Source organism: Thunnus thynnus, chromosome 2, assembly GCF_963924715.1.
Source record: "Thunnus thynnus chromosome 2, fThuThy2.1, whole genome shotgun sequence".
Taxonomy (NCBI): Eukaryota; Metazoa; Chordata; class Actinopteri; order Scombriformes; family Scombridae; genus Thunnus; species Thunnus thynnus.
The window spans coordinates 23,084,749-23,105,783 of record NC_089518.1 but is presented as its reverse complement, the minus strand read 5'-3'; the positions used below and the strand labels follow the sequence as shown (position 1 = coordinate 23,105,783).

The 21,035-nt window shown below is 38.3% G+C and overlaps 1 protein-coding gene across 6 annotated transcripts in view; it reads left to right on the top strand.

Moving 5' to 3' along the window:
* The window catches only part of pdlim5a (PDZ and LIM domain 5a), a 64,592-nt gene that overhangs the window by 15,273 nt on the left and 28,284 nt on the right, over positions 1-21,035 (top strand). For all 6 annotated transcript variants that reach the window (XM_067611486.1, XM_067611478.1, XM_067611500.1 and 3 more), the window contains exon 3: positions 462-613. In XM_067611486.1, coding sequence (XP_067467587.1) covers positions 462-613 — 152 coding nt within the window. The remainder of the gene's footprint in view (positions 1-461; positions 614-21,035) is intronic.

Genomic DNA, 21,035 nt, shown 5'->3' with positions numbered 1-21,035 from the left:
CATAATTTTCATGAAACAACCTACCAATTAGAAATGACTACATGATCTAAGGTAGTGAGGTTTTTGGACACAAGGACTGCATTATGGCTGTGATATTTTTTCTCACACATGCTGTGGTTAAAAGACCTTTTGAGATACTCTATTTTCTCTAACAAGCTGTAAGCGCAGTATGGCATCAGGTCTTAAAGAAGAAACAAAGGTAACTCAAAGATGAAGGCTCCTGCTATTAGACACGCATCAGTGAACATACAGGAGCCCATCCATCATGTGGTAGAGAATTGGGTCTTTCATTAGGTTTGTCCAAACACTTCTGTGATGGAATAGATCTATAAATCCTGTGATAAATACAAAGTGAATTTGTACTTCCTACATCATCCTGACCTATCTTACTTAATGATGCCGACTGTGATGCTGTAATGGTTATATAGATAATTGAATCTGTGGTTATTTTCTTTCTGCAGCTGACAGATGGTGGGAAGGCAGCTAAAGGTGGTATTGCTGTTGGAGACATGGTTCTGTCCATCGATGGCATTACCACAGAGGGTATGAACCACCTGGAGGCCCAGAACAAGATCAAGAGCTGCACCGGGAACCTCAGTCTTACCCTGCAGAAGTAAGTCATGAGCTCATAACCAGTGTGTATGTGTGTGTAGTACTTGGTTATAAAACAGAAACCAAGCCATTTCACTGTACAATGATTTAACGTGTGAATGAGTGAGTGTGAGTGGGTAGCCATTTATTTCTATGACAGCAAAGGATCCATTTACTCCCTTCAAAACATTCCCAAACAACCCATCTCTGCATCAAATTTGAAGTCCATGCTTCCCCTTTCAACCCTGGACATCCCGCATACAGACAGATGTTCACTGTTGTTGTAGGAGTTAATCTTAGCTCTAACACACTGCACCACCATTAGTTCTGCCTGATCTACCATCCCCTAAAGGGAAGTGGACTAACTGAAATCACAGCGAGAGCATCACACATGTGGACCACCCCCTGTTCCCCAAGGTCTACTCCTCAGCATTTTGGTGGAATCCTGTTGTACAGTGGAGCTGATTTATCACAAGCAGTTGTGTTTAAGTGTGTGTGTGTGTGTGTATTCATATTGGTTCTCATGTGGTTTGCATTGTCTGGTTCTTTGGCAGCACTTGTAGGCATATGTGTGTTTTTGTTTAAACACTGCGAGATGTTCAGAGCTCCCACACTTGTCCTTTTAGTTTCATCATCAGAGAAAGAGCAGATATGCAGGATACCATACATATAGAGGTAAAATAAAATGAACTAACTAAAGAACATAATAAAATACTGAGTTTTCTTTTCTTTCTGTGTTTTGTTGTGTCTTTTCATCTCTGCCTGTCTCCATGTCTGGATTTTGCATTCTGTCCTCCCTTGATCACTTTTCGTCTTTCTTTCACCCCTCCCATCATTTGAGCATGTCCTCTAATTTGTGTCCAAATGATGACAGACTAAAGATGTTTTCTTTTGGTTGAGTGGCAGAAAACACATATTGTAGTACCACAGGGCTTATAGCAACTTAAGGTCAGTGTGTGGAAAGAGAGAACTATGATCAAACTCTTTATTAAGATGAGGGAAGCAGGTCTTAAAATAACACAAGGTCGAAGGTCATTGATGGATGAGTTACCTGTCAAAGTGAAGTTCATATTCTGATGGATGGCCAACGTTTTACACTGAATAATGTCTCCAAGTTTTGCTGACAACAATGTTAGAAGATATGCAGCCACTGAAACTGAAATTGTTTTCACAGGGAACAGTAGGAGTCATTTGATTCATACTTGAAGTTATTTTGAGTATGCAGCACAGCCTGACTCAGCAAATGGATAAAACTTTTAAAAAAGGTTTCTTAGTGATTCATTTTTACAATTTTAATTTTCTTTCATTAGTTTTAAACAAATTAGGGCAAGTGTAGTTTGTATTTAGAAGTGATCCAAGCTCTGGCTCATGGTCTATATAGTGAAACAATATAACCAACCATCTGCTTAAATAGTTTGTCTCCCTAAAGCTACATTAGAAACATGTGGATAATAGATTCGGCATTTCTGTGCTCCATCTTAGGTTTGGCATAGTGAAAGAGGTTGATATGACTATTGTGCTTTGCAAAAATCTTCACATAACAATAACCTGTCAAACATATTATTCGTTACTGTCACAGCACACATCTTCCCTTAAAGGAATAGTTTGGGGTTTTGGGAAATTTGATTATTCTCTTTCTTTTCTAGAGATAGATGAGAAGATGACTCATGTATGTCCATTAAATATGACACTACATACAGTAGTTTAGCTTAGCATAAAGAGCATAAAATAAAAAGCATAAATGGAAATGGGAAAAAAGCTAGCCTGGCTGTCCAAAGGTTAAAAATAATCTATTCAGTAAAGCATATAACCTCTCGTAAAGCCGTAAAGTCGTAAAGTTGTCTTTTGATGTTTGCACAGATTTATTTTCCCTTGTGGTATCGATCTTTTCATCTAACTTGTGGCAAGAGAGCGAATAAGCTTTTTTCCCAAAATGTCAAACTATTCCTTTAACACTGGGGGAGGGAATCTTTGAGAATCTCACAATTTGATTTGATTCAGATTCTTTGGTGTCTGATTTGATTCAGAATGGATTCTCGATTGAATGAATAGAAAAAGGGCACTATTTTCAGTCTCTTGCTCCAGTATACTGTGCCAAACCATTCACTGGTTCCCTTATTCCACTGAAATACAATATGAAACATGACAGGTAGATAAGATAAATGGCCCACAGCCTTTTTATTTTAAAAAGTTAACTGCATTAATTAATGAATTAATTAATTTGAAAGCATCTTACAGTCTCCTGCCAGTATGAGAATAACAACATGAGGGGGAGGTGGAGTGCTCTGCTGTTTTGTTATTAGCGTTATGTCTCCAGGAGTGGAGAGCAGTCTCCGGGGAAAGCCATAGTTGTCCAAGATGCTGAGCCGGCACAGGGTTTATGAGGTGAAACAGACAGAACACTGAGTTATTTTCTTCACCTCAAAGTTGGTTTACATTGTTTAATGCCACAGTGTGTGGTGGTCAGCCAGTCTCGTTTGTTACTGCTGGAGATCGCTGCTCCGCTATGTTAGTCACTAAGTAAAGATAATTATTTAGTCATTAAATCAAAAAATGCCTGCAACCGCAGCCTTTTTTGAAGATGACCTACAAGATAACTCTAGCGTGTGTGCACTGTAGACTGTCTAGGTGTTAAACGGGCCTCGCCGTTGAGTTCTACCTTTTTCATTCTGCCAACATCACATTATTAATTAACATTTAGAAAATCTATTTTGACATTTGTCAATCGATGTAGAATCGTCCGCATCATCGCGATGCATATAGGAATCGATTTTTTCCACCACCCCTAATTAACACTCAATTTTTTCACTGTCAATGTTTTCAACTGTTGTGACAACCAAAGCAAGATCTAAAACTGTCATAGGCTTTTGTTCTCAATTACTTCATTAAGGCCCCAAAAGAGCTGCCAAGTGCCAATGTAACTGAACAAATCTCATGTAAGGGTACGCTTGTTTGGGAGACCGGTTATAAGATTATCTGTTCTGCATCGCTCTGTGCTTTGTGGCAGACATCAGCCCTTGAGGGGTTGATTAATGCCCTATTGGAAACACATGGCAAGGCTTGTTTCATCAAGTGGTAGTATTAAATTATTAAGGCTGTGTGACCAGGCAGCCACTTTGGGGACAGCTGGCTCCAGCTTCTGCTTTACTGGGATACTATAGGATCCAGAAGATTGACAGTAATCCCTGTGTCTTCTTCAGACTCCATTTACAATAAGAAATAAGATCAGAGTTTCAGGGTTTCTGTTTGTTGCTTGGCATTCATTGGCACTGTGAGTTAGACATACTGTATATTCAAAGAGTGTCATGCCTAGGTCAACATCTGGACTTTAATGGGTTTACATGCGTAATGGAAAGAACCAATCCAGTCCCTTGTTTCTGTTAATTTTTATAGGCGTCACTCACATCTCTTTTCATTTTTCCTTTCTGCCTGCACATTTTGATTGAGTTTGTCACTGGGTCAGATAGCAAAAGGAATGATAACAGTGAGAAGATACAGAGAAATGCTAACAGTGCAATGTGGTGTCTGTATGTGTGTATTTTAAAAGGAGACAGGTTGTTATTACTTTTCCAAATAACGGGGTGATTTAGGAGGAGGGATGGGTGGAAAGGGAAGGGCAGCAGATGTGAGAAGGACACGAAAGAGAAATTCTGTAAAGTTGTCTATAGAAGAAGAATTCAAACTGACATAAAACTGATTTTGTCCCATCTGCAATTATTTTTTTTAAAGATGACATGGTGGATGTACATAAGCGGGGCCAAATTATCCTGGCAATGACCAATCTCTCCATCCAGTAAAAAAGCTGGAACTGGACCGGGATTTATTAACTATAAAGTAAAGCCAGAGAAATGCATGAATGCAAATACCATGGTTACAAAAGTAACCATTGCACATCAACATTCATTTAGCTATCTGTGAGACTCACTTACCAGTGGAAAACATATTAATGCAATCAGTGCTGAAATTGTAAATACCAGGCAACAGGTGCCAAAACATCAGTGAAGGTTTGTTGTTGTTCCATTCATCCCAGCTCAGATCAACCAGTTTCAACTGATCTAAGCTGTGTAAAAACAGGTTTAAAAGTTCAAATGAGCAACAAGAAACCTGTGCATTATGTTAAAAAGATTTCACTCTGAGGAACAGCAGATTAAAGATGTCTTTGATATTCTCTCACTCTTTTTACAAACTCTTGCTTCAAATTTTAAAAGTAGGTTCTGGCAGTCATCCTATCAGCTGGTTCCTCTGTTTAACAGCAGCCTTTTACTTGAAACACAGATCTCACACACATTGACGACTGCTTTATCAGTTCCTGTCATCTATGAATGATTGTTCTTTTATTCTTTTATTGGGTTTTTGAGCTTATAAAGATGACAAAAATACTTAGTCGAATAGTTTCCATCTCACTTGCTTCACTTAGTTTGAGGATGACTATTGTACGTGCAGAGTGCATAGACATACTGTTCATGATTTGTATTGAAGTCTTACATCTCAGAACTATATTTGGTTACAGCAAGTGTCTGGCAATGTAGTGTGTAAATTAAATTACATGGCTTTAAGTCTTTATCACAGTGTGACAGACTGACTGAGTGAGAGACTGGTGATTTTCAAAGATTAGTATCATCAGTATTATATACAGCAATTCCAAAATTATCTAATATATGCCTATTATCTTTTTTATATCTTTGTCTTTATATTTTATATTATGTGAAATAAGTTGTGTTGACTAGAGCTGCAACGATTAATCAATTAGTCGACCATCAGAAAATGTAATATTTTGATTATCAATTAATTGTTTCAGCCATTGTTCAAGCAAAAATGACAATGGGTCCAGCTGCTTAAATTTGAAGATTTGCTGTTTTCCCCTTGTCACATATGACAGTGAACAGAATATCTTAAAATTTTAGACTGTTAGTCAGACAAAACAAGAAAATCAAAGACATCACTGTGGCCTCTGAAGAATTGTGTCATTGTCATTGTGTTTGTTGTTTTACTTAAACCATCACTCTTTACCAGAGTTTTTTCTTCTGACAAGGAATGCACTCTGTATTGTTATGTCAATAATAGCTCTCAAAACACAAACTGTTGGTTCATGACCTTTGGAACCTTCATGGCTCTCTGTCAAACAGTGTTAGTGGATGTGAGTATTTGTGTATGCAGCTCTCTTTCTAAGAGAGGGAGGTAGAAAAACTGAAAGTAACAGAAACAGGAAAGAAGGAAGGATGGAAAGAGCTAAAAGATATCAAAAGAATGCAAGTGGAAGTAACAGCATGGCAAAGAGATTAAAGAGAGACACATAAACAGTGATGAAGATGGATTCTCCATGGCCTACAGTTTTTGATCAACTTGGCTGACGTCTGCAGTTTCTGTAAACCATGGATCACTCTGCTTGATGGCACCAAGTGAGAATGTTAAAACATCACTGCCCCGTGTTTAGATTCACAGATATCCATAAAGTTTTACTATGATTGCTTATGCACAGCTGTGGAAAAAAAGCAGTCAAGTTTCTGGAAATATTTTCTTTTCAATGAATAATTTTTCCATTCTTATCTTCAGTATCAATCTGAATTCCATTTGATGAGACCCATAAAAACAACTATCTTGTTAGCCAGGCGGACTGTTTTACTTATGAGGGAGATGTCACATGTGGAGCACATGTGTTTGTAACACACACACACACACACACACACACACACACGCACACATGCACAGTCAAGCACAAATAGACTGTCACAAGGCTGGATGGTTAGGTTTTGGCACATTCCTTTGCACATCCTTGGTTCTAGCAAGAACAAACAGACAGATGACAATGGACAACTTTATCTCCTTTTGTCTCATATCTCCTATATAAATTATGTTTATATACGACAAATATTAAATAGCAGCAAAATGGAAAAAAAATAAATAAATCATAAAAACAAAACAAAAAAAACACTCTTTGCAACTAAAACATGATTTCATTTATGTGGTTATGGTGGTTATATTCACTCAAAGCACCCACGTGCTTTGAGTGAATAAGGTTAGAGAGGCATTGTGGTTTTGTTTTGTGGTTTAATAGTGAGAGTCAACAGTGATATAAAGCACAAGACAGGAAGCGTTTGCGTAATTAACATTTAACCAACACTAAGCACGTTTCCACACTTACTGTAAACCCGAGTGCTTTTGGATCGCAAATCCTGATCTTCAATGTCTTGCGCTATATACTTCCACAACCCTGTCTCACATCAAAATGTGTTATAGCTATGTTGGTCCACAGCACATAATGTTTTAGTTTAACAATAATGGCTCTAAAATTGTGAGATGGCTATGGTTTTTTTTGGCCTATTCTTTTCTATTGGCCTGCTTCCACATCATGTGACTGTCAAGTTTCTGTTTGTGAAAACAAAAACAAACAAAAAAATGGCTTTTATTCTCAGTGGAAAATGCAACATTTTAAGATAGTTTTGGCATTAAAATGCATTTTGATAACATTTCTGTTATCACATGTGCATTTTATCTTCATAATCTTCGTTCACTGGATGTATATGATGTTTAGTTTGTTAGTTATTATGAAGATTTTTTAAGGCTTTCTATTGTTGCTATAGATGCTGCTATTGCTGAAACCATATAGTTGCATGTTGTTTGAATAATTGTTTTTGCATTGTGTATTTATCTGAGCTGTTATGTTATTTGTGTCATTTTATGTAACTGTTTGATGATGTTTTTTCAATAAAAAAAACATAGATTTTAGACGGCAGAAATTAATTGAATTTGAAATCCAGAATTTGAAGCTTTGCTGACCGGAGGACCCGCTGCCCAGAAATATTTTCCTCACTGTCACTGTGTTAAGGTTTCTTTTAATGGTATCTTTTCATCATTAAACACAAAAATATGAAATGTCCCTCCACTCCCACCAATCACCCCGACCACCTCCTTCTGACTCAAACATACTGTATATGACGCACTTCCCACACTAGGAAAAACTTTGCCAGGAAACATAATCTAGGTAGCAATTACATTTCCCATCAAACCATGATTGGAAATACTAATTAGTAGTATATACATGTAATTACTAGGAGACATGATCGCAGTGCAGTTTGTCAGGGAGGGGTCAGCAGGGTAGGATAGACAGAAAGATGGTTGGAGAAACAAGAGAGGTGATGGGTAGAGAAACTAATAAAGTACTGTAGAGTAGAGGTGTGTTTTTTTAGGTGGAAAGAGGAAAATGAATAAAATGTAAGGGTTGAAGTGAAAAGTAAGACAGGAGAGTGGGGCTTAACAGTTGGATGTTTCTGAGGAATTGGAAAAGCAGAAGGATGTTTCCTCTATGCTGATGGTTTTGTCCTGGATCAGTCCCACTAGTATAGTGTAATCACAACATTTCAACACTTAAATTAGGCTCTTTAGCAATGTAATTATTCTCTTTAGAGGTACACAAAAGTATTAAACTGTTCATTTCAACCAATCATCCAGTACCTCAACAAAACCACCTTTGTGTTTCACTGTTATGCACATCAACTGCCAGTGTCTGGCTAAATGCTTTATTCCCCACAGTAAAGTCTTTTCGAAGCCCATTTGACTATTTAATGGGCCTTTGCGCATGTGTGTATTTGAGTGCCTTCCAGTGGTAATGGCGCAGTCTCAAAGTCTTGATGTGTTTTAGGGAGTTAAAAGCTACAAACTGAAACACAGTTGACCTGATGCACTCATCCACATACACGTAGGCACATCACGGTACGTAGGGAATGAATGCATGATTTGAGCAAACAAACTACCACGCGAAGAAGAAAGGTTTTGAAGCAGCTTTTGTGTTATGCTGAGTTAATTGGTTCCACCTCTCTTTTTATCAGAGTGGAGATCTCACTCTGTTGAAAGGACCTCAAACAGAATAATTACAGTGTTTGACAGGCCTGTTCTTTGTGACTGAGTGTCTCAATGGTGGAGTTGTCACATGTATTTATAATAGGGGAGGTTATGCATTCATGCAGAACACCACAAGGACAGGCTTTATTAAGTCATGGGTAAACACAATCAGCTTTTAGATCTCTTGTGCATGTGTGGTAACACTGGATTTCCACGTGGTGGGTGTTATTGTTTTGCTGCAGTGTTATTGATTTACAGACCTCCCTTCCACATGCACAAGCACAGACACGTCAGTCAGCAATGATGTTAAGCTCACGTAAGCACTCTGTCTTGCACACTCATGAATTTGCACTCCTCGTTCACATGTTAAAGGTGCCCTTTGGTGTTTCTGACCTCTAGTAGTGCTATGGAGCAGTTTTGTTATCAATGGGTCCATGTTTTGTTTGTACTATGCATATGGGGGACGTGATACTACAAGTGGCTGTGATGTGCTAAGAAATGCAACCATGCGCCAGCAAAGGCAGGGAAGAAGGAGACTGCAAGCTAGCCAACATGGATGTAAACAATGCAGGATTTAAAATACTTAAAGGGGACCTATTATGCTTTTCCTTATTTTCAGTCATATATATGTTGTTACAGTGTTGGATGTTCATATTAAATGTGTCAAAATAATGAGGTAAACATATGTAGAAGTAATCCCTGTGAGCAAAAAGCACCAGCTTCAGACTGCTCTGAACACTTGGTTTCCAATATTTTTTTCTACTTTCAGCCCAAGCAGACGTCGGCTCATGATTGATTTCTTTATATGGTCATCTGCTTCATGCACAGCGCACAAGTTCACTGCTCTGCTCCACTAACATTATGATGATTTTCCATTGTTTTGGGGGTAGTCACGCTGAGCCATGACTTCAGTCAAGCTGGCACACTTCGAGTGTTTTTCCATTACACAGCAAAGTAAAATAAGTTGTTTACCTGTGTGTGTGTGAGGTATGCTGGTCGTCTGCAGCTCTTCATCAAACACCCTCATCACTGTGGCTGTTTCTGCTTGTACTATTCCTCCCTCCATTATTTCTAACTGTTCTGCTGAACAAATAGCTCCAAATATCTCCACATGTTGTTGTTTCGACTGTTTGTTAACACTGCTAACAAAGCTCTGCTAATTCAGTGAGGATCATGTTTAATTTCCTGTAAATTCTTCATGATAAAAGTCTATTATTAGTCTATTATTGGTCCATAGTCCATTATTCAGTCATTTAAAAGCTTTTCATTTGAAGCAGAAAAGCATGGCATGTTGGGTTTACATCAGCGGTAACTTAACACAACTCTGATACGGCTGCCCTTCAGTAGGCTTCCTCAAAGCTGGCTCATGGGGAGGGGGGCCTTAAAAAGGCAGGAGCTATGACTGCCTGTTAAGAGACAGAAGCTGAACGGAGGGGCTGCATAAAGGGCCAGTATAAGATAAATACGGAGTTTTCTGAACTGTGAATCATGCAAAGCTACTCTAGTGGAGTCCAAAAATAAAAATAAAGAGCTGGAAATGAGCATAATCCCTGCCCTTTAAAAATGAGCTTTGCAAATGTTTTATGAGGAAGGAAATGCATTCAGCTTGTTTGTTAGACCTAAAAGATACACTCAATGTGTTTTGGTGAATAAGAGTCATTGTAAACATAACTTTTGTATGTTTACAAGAAAACTCCACAGTGCTCCTTCAAACTTGCGTACAATAATGACGGAGATGTTGATGGAGATACTGAATTTTTGTCTCAGGAATATGTACACATGTACACATCAATGTTCACTCTTAAACTAATGCACACAAACTCACAAACACACACAAGCATGCACACTTGCAGAGATCTCACACTAGCAGCTGCTTGAGTTATTTTGAGTCTGGAAGTTGGCTCTGGGTGCTTGGGCAAATGGTTGGGTGAGGGAAGTTTATGTAGGGTCAGAGTATATGTTTTCAATTTGTTTACGTTGTGCTCTCTGAATAGAGACAGCAATATCCCAGAGTTGTACTTGCATATATGTACTTGGATGTATTGATGCTTATGCACAGTCTCATGTCCAGCAAACACAGGCATATACTCATGTACGTGCACTGGAGATGTCAGTTAATCATAGCTTGGTATAATCTAGTACCTGGCTATTAGCTACTTCATGGATGTCATATTTTCTTTAAAATGTATAGATATGAATTCACAAAAGACTGTACACACATCAGTCCTTAGCAATACCTATTTATAATGTTATTATCCTTACAATGAAATCTGGAATGGTCTGTGTTTGTGCACATACAGAATTACTGACCTCTCATCATATCAGAAACATGACAATGTATCAGTTACATAATTAGTCATTTGATGTGGGGGGGGGGGGGGGGGGGGGGGTATGTGTCAGTTACCTGTTTCTAGGCAAGACTGATACTTTCATCAAATGGTCTATTGGCTGTTTTCTAGCTTACACTTTGAAATGAAAACCCAGAATGGATGGCATGCTTACTTGGAACTGATCCATGTATAACAAGAACAACATGTATGAATCAGCCTGGCTGAGAGAAATAATTGGATTCCCTATTTACAAAAGACTGTAGAGACCATACTTCAACTAACAAACCTGGGTTAAAGCATCCACATTTGGCAAACGTTTGACCACAAGTGTTTCATAGCAAAGTGAGGCTACTCTCTATGACAAGGTGCATAGAGGTGTGAAACAGGACACTTGATGATCTATGATTTACATTACTGCTGTGCTGTAAGGTGTAGGAAAATCATTATACGATATTAAACCCAGTGTATGCTCTGATAAATATGACTTGTATGTTCCGGAAACTGGTGGACCTCAAGGGTGAACTATAACTAAAGTTGTGCTTCCTTCTAATTTTGATGGTGTGCCTTTACCATTATTGCTGTTCTGTGTCAACAACAGTTTATACTACAGATGTCTAACTCACTGACAAAGAAGAGGCCTATAATGATTAACTTAACCTTATAATTTATAACTATTACCTCTTATGTTGATCACCTGATAAAACTAGTCAAAATGTGGCATGTACTGTTATTACAAGTTTAGTACTGGATTGATCAGTTAGAACTTGGGAGAATTGTATCATAGCGGCAGATATTCACAGCCCTATGCAAATCCTCTGTACTAATACACACTGTGCAGCTGCCATTGTCACTTACTCGCCTCTGATATTTGCCAAAGATGTTCCAAATCCAAGGGTGCTAAAGTGGGCTCACCTGTCTCTGTCTTTCACTAGTCTGCAATATTTGCCAAAGATCATCTAAAACTGATGGCCGTCATCTTTGGCAAGGCTTGTAGTATTCGCCAGTAATATCCTAATACCAAGAGAATGCAGCTACAGCTAGACACACCTGTCTCTGCCTGTCTTTTGCTAGTCTGTTGTTTAAGCCAAAGAAAATACAAATCCTAAGAACATTAGGGGTCTGTGAAGGTAGCCCACAGATATTCTTAGGCCAAGAACACTGTGTTAAGCTCATCTGTCTCCGCTTTTTTTTTTTTTTTATTCTTCTCTGCTATTTGCCAGATATATCTTACTGTAAGCCAAGAGCACTCATCTTTAGGCCAGCCAGCATTGTTGAATGATACGCAAATGGGCAGCTGGAACGATTAGAAGAGAATAATAAGAAGCCACATCTCATAAGCGCTGAGTAATTTCTATAAATGAGTTTCAGGGTGTAAGGAACAGTCAGGACACAAACTGCACACTCAGCAGTTTTGTTCCAAATAAAATAAACTTCTAATTATAGTTACAAATGAATCTATAATAAATTGTAATCAAAATGTTTTGAAACCCAATACAGCTACAGTATGTCCCAGATACAATTTGCAGTTCTCACTTGAAGCTTTAGTGGAAGTCTACTGTGTTATCAGTTCAGATTGGCCAGGATACATTTAAATTCAGCCAAATGACTCGCTGTGTGTTTATTTTTGCCCTGATTTGATCACATAATCAGATGTTCACATGTACATGCACACATGTTCACACAATGTTCAACTCACAGAGTGTAATCCAAAGAAGCATGTGAGATTTTGAACATGTGTGTCTTTTTAGGATAACATATTGTCAGTTACTTTTCAACACAACATACTGTAAGTTAATGACAAAATACATATGTATGAATATACACTATGAACACTTTTACACAATAATGCAAACTTTTCAGTGTGTACCTTATGCACTCTCATCCCTCCCTCATCTCTTTCCATCGTTCCGCTCTCTAAGCTCATCTGTTGAAAATGCTATGATTTTATAGTGGAAAAAAGAAGTTGATGGAATTCCGTATCTTCAGGTATTTGCTCAATATCAGAGCCAGGATTACTTTACAATCACTGCCATATCACTGTTGTATTACTTTATAAGGCATGTGACTCTCAGTGTCACTCAGAGAACAACTGGAGCACGGTGTGTTTGTGAGAGTTGGGGAAAGAGCCAGAGAGAGAGAAAGCAAGAATGGGTCCAGGTAAATATAAACAGAAAGTTGGACACTGAATGGAGAATCCCAAATAAGATGGAAAAAATACGGAAGGAAAATCAAAAACAAGCCAGTAAATTGTGCATCTCTGTGAGTGAATCTCTCTGTGAGTGATACTGATGCATACTGATATCCATAACCCTCTCAACAGACTTAAGGCCAGATGTTGAATATGGAAAACACTTCCATGTCCAGCTGTGTATCATTTTGATGGGCAGGCTGTCTCAGCACAGAGTGCTGGACCCAGTGGGTGTGCTGTCTCTTTAGCCTGTCTTTCTTTCTTCTGTGTGATGCACTGTGGTGTTTCTGTTTTTGGTGCCTTAAAATAACTGTTAACTGAGAGAAAAAAAGGAAGTGTTAAGTAGACAGCCCTAAAATGACTTTCTCTCTCTCTTACTCACATTAAATATACATTTTAGGCAGTGTTGTGCTCTTCATTATTCCACTGTTTATTCTTCTGCTCAGTACACATAGTAGTGTTGATGTAGTAAGCAATTTGAGACCAGAGTTTAATGCTGGATAGATCCTACAAAACCGCAGCTCTAAAGGCTCTAAAGGAGTTTCTGGTTTAATTCATCCCATTTGGGGCCCCCTTGAATCATGTGGATGTCCTCATCCAGTTTGGGCCCCCCATACCACTGCTTCCCCTCAGAGAGCCCCAGCATGTACAGAGTTTGCCTTTAAGGCAGGGATTCCTAAACTTCTTCTGCCCAGGACCCACACTTGAAACAGTGCAATCTTCATCTGAGTCTTATGAAATCATACCGATGCTTTGGTAGTTTTGGGACTGTCCAGGCTTAACCTTCGTTGCGTAATTCCAAGAAACATAGTTTGGGATGTACTTTCGACAGCACTCACACGACCTTGATAAACCCAGATGTGCTCTGGGGAGCTGTCTAGTGTTTCTCTGCTCCTCATGGTGTATGGTTTGAGTCAAGCTTGTCATAGTGTATTTCTCAATCATCTCCAGTAGGAAAGACAGCTTACTTTTCTGCGTTTCTTTCTATACTGTATGTGTGATTGCTGCATAGAACTGTCTTGTAAGTCTTTCACAAGCAGGCTGGCTAAAATCCAATGACAGCACATGGAGTCATTAATTTATTCAATTACACTTTAAATCTTTTAAACGATGATGGCAATGTTTAGTGTGGGAGTTGCCATGAAGTGAGTGCAGATGTATGATTCTTGGCTGTTTTCAGGTCAAGAGTCATTAACAATGAGTTTAAAAAGCTTTAAACATGCCAGGGTCCGTTGGAAGAAAAAAATACATGGGTGTTTGTGTTTTGTGTGTGTCACCAAATGCCTACGTGCGATGGTGTCAACCCTGTCTCTGTTTGTCTTTCTTTGTGCCTCCATGAGAACTTCTCTATTTATATGTACAGTTTTTACTTCTTTGCCAGTCTGCTGTGAAACAAAGCTATAAAAGTTTAAATTAGATTTCAAAAGACAACAGAGGAATCCAGTCCTTCCATCTACTGTTTTACTGCCCTGCAGAGACAGGACTGCCATTAGACTGAGGACGAAAGCACAGTCAACTAAATTACTCCTATAGACCCTAACATTAGTAACTAGACAGTTACATTACTGTTTCACGTAAAAAGAAAACATCTGTCCTCTGTGCCTTTAAAAGATATATATACATACATATATTTGCATGAATGCAATGTTACATAAAATTACTTTTATGATCTTTGGAAAACATCTAAGAAGAATTATGAGCTGTAAAAGATACTACCTAGACTGTGCATCTGTTTTATTACCCTAAATTTCATATAAATATGAAGTTTGGTGTGCCATTAGATGTATATGTTACAGCAGTAACTCTTCTTCTTTGATGTCGTAAATTCATACAGTGTCTAAGATTTTACATTTTGTCTCAAAATGTTTCTTTTACGCCCTTTTTATTTGCAGTTTAACAGATTTCATGTTCCCATCATCCAAATTTACTAAAATATGATTATAGTAGCAGCAGTGTGTTCTAGCTTACATTTCTATTTTCGCACGTATTCCATTTTCATCCAGTTCTTTTGTTTTATTACTTTTATTTAGTCAAGATAAATTTGCTGGGCTGTAGTTGGTTGTTGCTGTGAAGTAATAGATGTACTACTTCCACCTGGTCCTGCGCTCCTCTGGGCTTTAGATGCAGTACTGTTGAACTGCAGGCTGTTGGAGACATTGCCTCCTTTCTCCTGCCATGGTGGGGTTGAACATAATGTGTCTGTTTCCTCTCATGGTCTACTTTTAAGACTCCTTAGGGCACTAGCCCACTGCTGCGTGTTTTTGTTAGAAACTACTATAAAATGTGCTTGTTTGTTGCTATGTAACCACAGAAAACATGGTTTCAATATTGCATGTTTGGGCATTTTCCGACAGTTCAATGGCTTATTCTGCGTTAACTCACAATTAAACAGAGAACTTTATTGTGATTAATCAAAATCTCTTGATTACATTCATATATTTTTATAGTTTCAACCAAAAGAAAGAAATAAAAATGTGTCACATCTACAAGCTAGCTTAAAACCAACCATGTAGTAAGACATATTGACCTGAATGTGAAACAGATGGATTCTGGGTCATGTCAGGTCTGTATTGATTCTGTGCAAACCTTTTGTTTTCTATTAGTTTAACAAAAAACAGGTGGCTATAGGGAGGGGCTATATGGACAAAAATCAAATATCACAAAAGTTTTGACCAAATACCTCTATCGATATTGCAACAATATTGTAGAGATGACAATTGGTGCTTTCACAAAATATATACACAATGAGATTTTTGATAAGTAATCATCAGTAATGTGGATATAATGGTGAAATGGGTAAAGGCAAATAATAGAACAGCTAGAATAGTCTGGTAAATTCAGAAAATTTCATCACTTTACCATAATGAGGCTTTTAAAACAGGAAAAGACAACACTTATGCCATATAACAATATTATGATATCCAAAATCTAAGATGACATCTAGTCTCATATCATGATATCGATATAATATCAGTATTGCCCAGCCCTAGCAGCTAATATGAGATCCTTTTTTACGGTGAGGACTACTACAGTGGATTTGTAGCCTCAGGCTCTTTGTCTAGACATATTGATCTATAGCAAGAGATAAAGAAGCATGAACATAACACCAAATGTGTAACATAATACTGAATTGCTAACATGGGCTACATGATGTGTTGCTTCCCGTGGATGAGAAAATGTATTAGTGGGCAAACTGATAGAGGAGCAATTGTTGAAATTCAACAATGGAAATTTTTCTTCAGTTTTTCTTCATTCTTAAACTGTCGCTGTTCAAACAAATGGCAAATTTCCTCAGAGTTTATTTTACTGAGTAATGTTTTTGTAGTAGAACCACTGCAGTTTTAACTTTTTTTTTCCTTTGGTCTGGTCAGTGTCACAGCTTCTTTCAGGATCTCATGTGATGTCATACTCAGCTGAAAGGCCTGTCGAGGCCTCTGTGGAGATAGCAATGGGAGGTAGTGGATAAGGAAAAGGGAGGATCACACCCACACACACAGATACACATATCATGGAACTCACACACTAAATACACAAACTTACGGTACTTGCCACAGTATGTGCTCTGTAGGTGACCCCTGTCTGCTATGGTCTTGCCTAATGTGAGGCCTGATAAAGACAGCCAGACTCAGCTTCTAGGTCTATTTAAAGGCCATTTCTAGATAAACTCACACATTGGCCTTGAAATAGCACAGAAATAATACAGCTGTTTTGTATTTAGTGACTCCAGCAAAGAAATGTTACACCAGCTGGTGAAATCAGGAGTTATTGTCTACATTCACTCTTCATCTTTCTTTCTCTCTTTGAGTATGTACCCATAAAAACATCTTACTTACACTGAGTCCCTCTTCCTCTCCTTAACCCCAAACCACCACCACCACCACCACCATTACAAACACACGTACACACACACACAAACACGTAACCTCACTTACTTTAGACACCCAAACGCCGAACCACACATGGCAATAATTCTGCCAGTCACTCTGTTCTTACTTGGTGCCCTGGCATCCTCTCCTGGTCACGTTGGTCTGTCTGCTTCAGTTTAAGGTAAAACTAAAAACCCCTGAAACCAAACCAGCCCACTCTTTTCCCTTTTTTCCTAATAAGGCACAGAAAGGGAAATAAATAGAGAAGGGCTCAGAGCATGTGTCCCACCTTCAGGAATGACGACTGCATACATTTTAGAGGGCTTTGTTGTAATAATCATTATCACTTTTGTTTAAAAAAGGCTGACCTCATTCCAGGGAAAGAGAATAAGAGGGCATGAAAGGCAAGAATGAGTAAGTAAGAGGAAGAGAGCATATCATTAAAACAGAATAGAGAAGAATGGAAAGGTGCAGAGAGGGAATAAAAAGGAGAAAGAGAATTAAGAATAGAAAAAGTAACAAAAACAACAGTCAAATGCAAAATGTTTTTTTTTTTTTAGTTAGACTGAAAAACCAGAGCCAGAGCCATATTTTAAGTTAATGGCTCTGGGGCGCAGTTGTGCTTGTACATAAACTACTAAAGTGTGACAGTTCATGATTTACAGCATAAGAGAGGGAAGCATCTCCCTCTGTTTGACTCATGTGTTTCATAGTTGAATCTGTTTTTGCATCCCATGAGAAAGAAAGACAGGTTTGATCTTATCAAAGTGTGGGTCATTGACACACACTCGCATACATGGATGCACAGACATACAAATATAATGTTATCAAAATTTAGTCACGGTGTGAGATTCTTACCAAATGTTTCCCATGATGTGTGCTACCAAACAAAGTTAAAGGGAAGGAAGGGAAAAACAAGAGCGATAAGTCAGAATGGAAAATGGTGAATTAAAATGATTTAAAACATGTCAAATATGAAAAACACTTGATTTTTCAAACGCTGGGCTGATTTAGGGCTGAAGTGTTCAGACATTTCCTTCGGTCCTTGACAGAGATGCAAAAGTTACTACAAAAACATGTTAGAGCTGCCAAGAAATGTCTCACCAAGAGAAATTAGGTGCAAATCTATGATAAGATCACACCTTATAAAAAACAGACTGGATTTGAGGGAAACAGGACTAGAATATAGCTCTGGTGAAGGAAACTGAACCATCTTTAACTGGGCTGATAAAGTTTTTGACACATATGAGGAAAATATTTGGAAACATCCAAGGTGCAATTCATCTAAAAATAAACTTTGGTGCACACATACTGTGTGTCTGCATGTGTGTATGCATTCATTTGCAGGGCCAACCTGTCGTGCCTGAAATCACTGTCACTCCACCCTGCACAATATATCACTGTGTGTGTATGTGTATACACTTGTCTGGGTGTTTGTGCATGTCAACTGGCCTTTGTCCATTTATTACTTTAAACAATTCTGTCATCCGAATGGCAGCACACTTCGTTAAGGACCTGGTTTACGCTGAAATACAATGATGTGTGTATGGGTGTGTAGTTTTGTAAATAAGGCAGATAAACATATATATTTGCAAGGAGCTATATGTATGCATGTATGCAGTGTGTGTGGGTTTATCTGTGTATTATTTTTCAAGTTACACCCATGTGGGTAGTTTTTGTGTTTCAGTAAATATACAAAGACTGTCTGACATACTCACTTTATGAGGGGTCAAACACATGAAGGCACCATGTGACAGAATCACTTCCACTTGTAAATTCCTTCAGACATGTATGGCGTGAATGTGTGCGTGCCTGTTTGTGTATTTGTGCCTATATTTGTGTTTGTGTAGCATAGAGTGAGTGTTTGGCTTCTGTTGGTGTTGGCAACCAGTCAGTGCCACCTCCATTAAACCACTCCAGCTACGTGACCACCCCTATTAAGACATAATACCACACATACCCCACACATGCAAGGAACAATCTCTTATTGATTCAGTATGGCTGGGTGCTTGCTGGTGTAGTTGATGGCATGTCAGGGCACAGCCCTGGAAACATCGGTCAATGAGCTCACTGGAGTAAGAATAGACCAGAGAGATTAAACACAAATGCACAGCTAAGAAGACAGAACAGCCGCAGGACCACGGGTGATTTGAGAGGAGATGAAGAAGAGATGGCATTCTCCTTATTCTGACAAATCAATTTAGTACATATAGTTGTAGACTGTATGAAAAACTGTTAAGATATTCGAAGCAACATAAAAATAATATATGAGGACACATTAAAACAGAAAATGTAGTAGATATGCCAAGAAAATCATACAGTTTATAGAACAGTTTTGTTCTTGTTCACTTAACTGCAACAATGCACATATTATTGTGTAATGTTATATAATAATAATAAACACCATTTGAGGAGATAAAAATATTTATTTTTAGGCTCAGTGAATGGTAGAGAACACGGGGCTTGGACATAATAACAGGAACACCTCATAAAAAAAAATCAATTTGATATAACACCACACAAAATGGGCTCAAATATTAACATATGTTATTGTGGGGCTGTTGTACTGGATTGTAATGTTTTGTAAAGTGCCCTGTTGTTTTGTCCATTGCCTGTAAATTCCAAAAGAGAAAAATGTTGGAGAGTGGAAACAACACGGTGAAAATGGAACAGCTCATGAAAACATGTTGCACGCTATCAGTGTTACATAAAAGCTTTCTATCTCCAAAAAATAATCAATCACGAAATCACCAAAAATCAAATGGAGAGAACTAAGAAAATATGTTTAAAATGATTATACACACGCAAACACTGGTGACCAGTCTTCAAAGACTTGTAGAAGTAGAACAAATATTACCCTAAATTATTTCTATATTTAACAAAATATGGAAATATGTTTAAGCACTGCCACCGTTACCACAGCATGTTCTCAAAGCAAAACCAAAATAGCTGTAACCACAAAGAATTGCTGCGGAAACACAGACTCACGAACAGACCTATTTCTCTGTGATATTATATAAAACTTCCATTAACATGAAACAGAGTAAAGGAAATGCGGTCACATAGAGTCTGACAGTTAATATGGAACACACAGGGAACAGAGGCATGTTTTATAGCAGCTGCTTTTAAACTGTGAATCAAATTAGATCTTGGTGGGTCTCCACACAGAGGAGAGGCACATACATGTACAGCCTGGTGAAGGTCTCCATTTGGTGTCCAGGAGGTAATCATATGAAATGTCGTGTTTGTCACTGTCACATTGACACTGTCTGTTTTGCATCCACTTAACTCTCTGACCCTCACACATTTGAGTTATGGAGAAACATTCCTGCGGCTGATACAAGGTGCGAGGTCCTGTTGTCTTGCCATAGGGAATGTCAGCACCCAACACAGAGGCTCAAACTCTAGTGACATGTTTTTATGTTTTGGTTTAGTTACTGCTGTTTTAATGTGTACAGTATGCAACCAATGCAGCACAGACCGCACAACTTTCTCTAAGGCTCCATTGATACTGACAGATAACCTATTGAAGATAGTTATGAGTAACATAGGCTCTGGCGAGGTCCCAGGAACACCAAAAACATCTTAATAAAACAGTAGGTTGATTGTGTGAAAGCCTAAAATGACCTTTTATGATGCAAATCTCTAGAGTTTTCTCCCTCTTACCAAATGACCCCAACACATTTCCATGTTGGTGTTTCCCATTATAGCTGCAGTGTAATAGAGGTTACAGCACACAGATGATGTATTTAAAATATATACTGAGTTCAGTAGAGATTTTCTGTTAAGGCAGGCTACAAATCCCAACTTCCTTTTTTTATTATGCATTTTATAAACATTGTATGCCTTATTAAATGGCCACGGTTGAGGGATGACAGGAAGTGGGGAACGTCACGCAACAAAGGTGCTAATCTTGGACGTGGATGTTGCGGTTTTGTGGCATCAACCAGTAGGCTACTGGGGCATGGCAGTTCCACCTTCTTTACTACGATTGTCAATCCATAGCCACAATCAGGGTTCTAACAATAAGGCATAGTATTTGATTGGTAAACCTTTTTCTTTATAATACACAGACTGGGAGGTTCACTTCAGAGCAGATTTAGCTAATACGTATTCATCATTCTCCTACTCCCCTCTTCATTCTTCTTTAAACTTTGCTTGCTCTCTTCCTTAGATATGGGAAGTACACCAAGCACCTTCTCTCAAAATGTTACAGCCAAA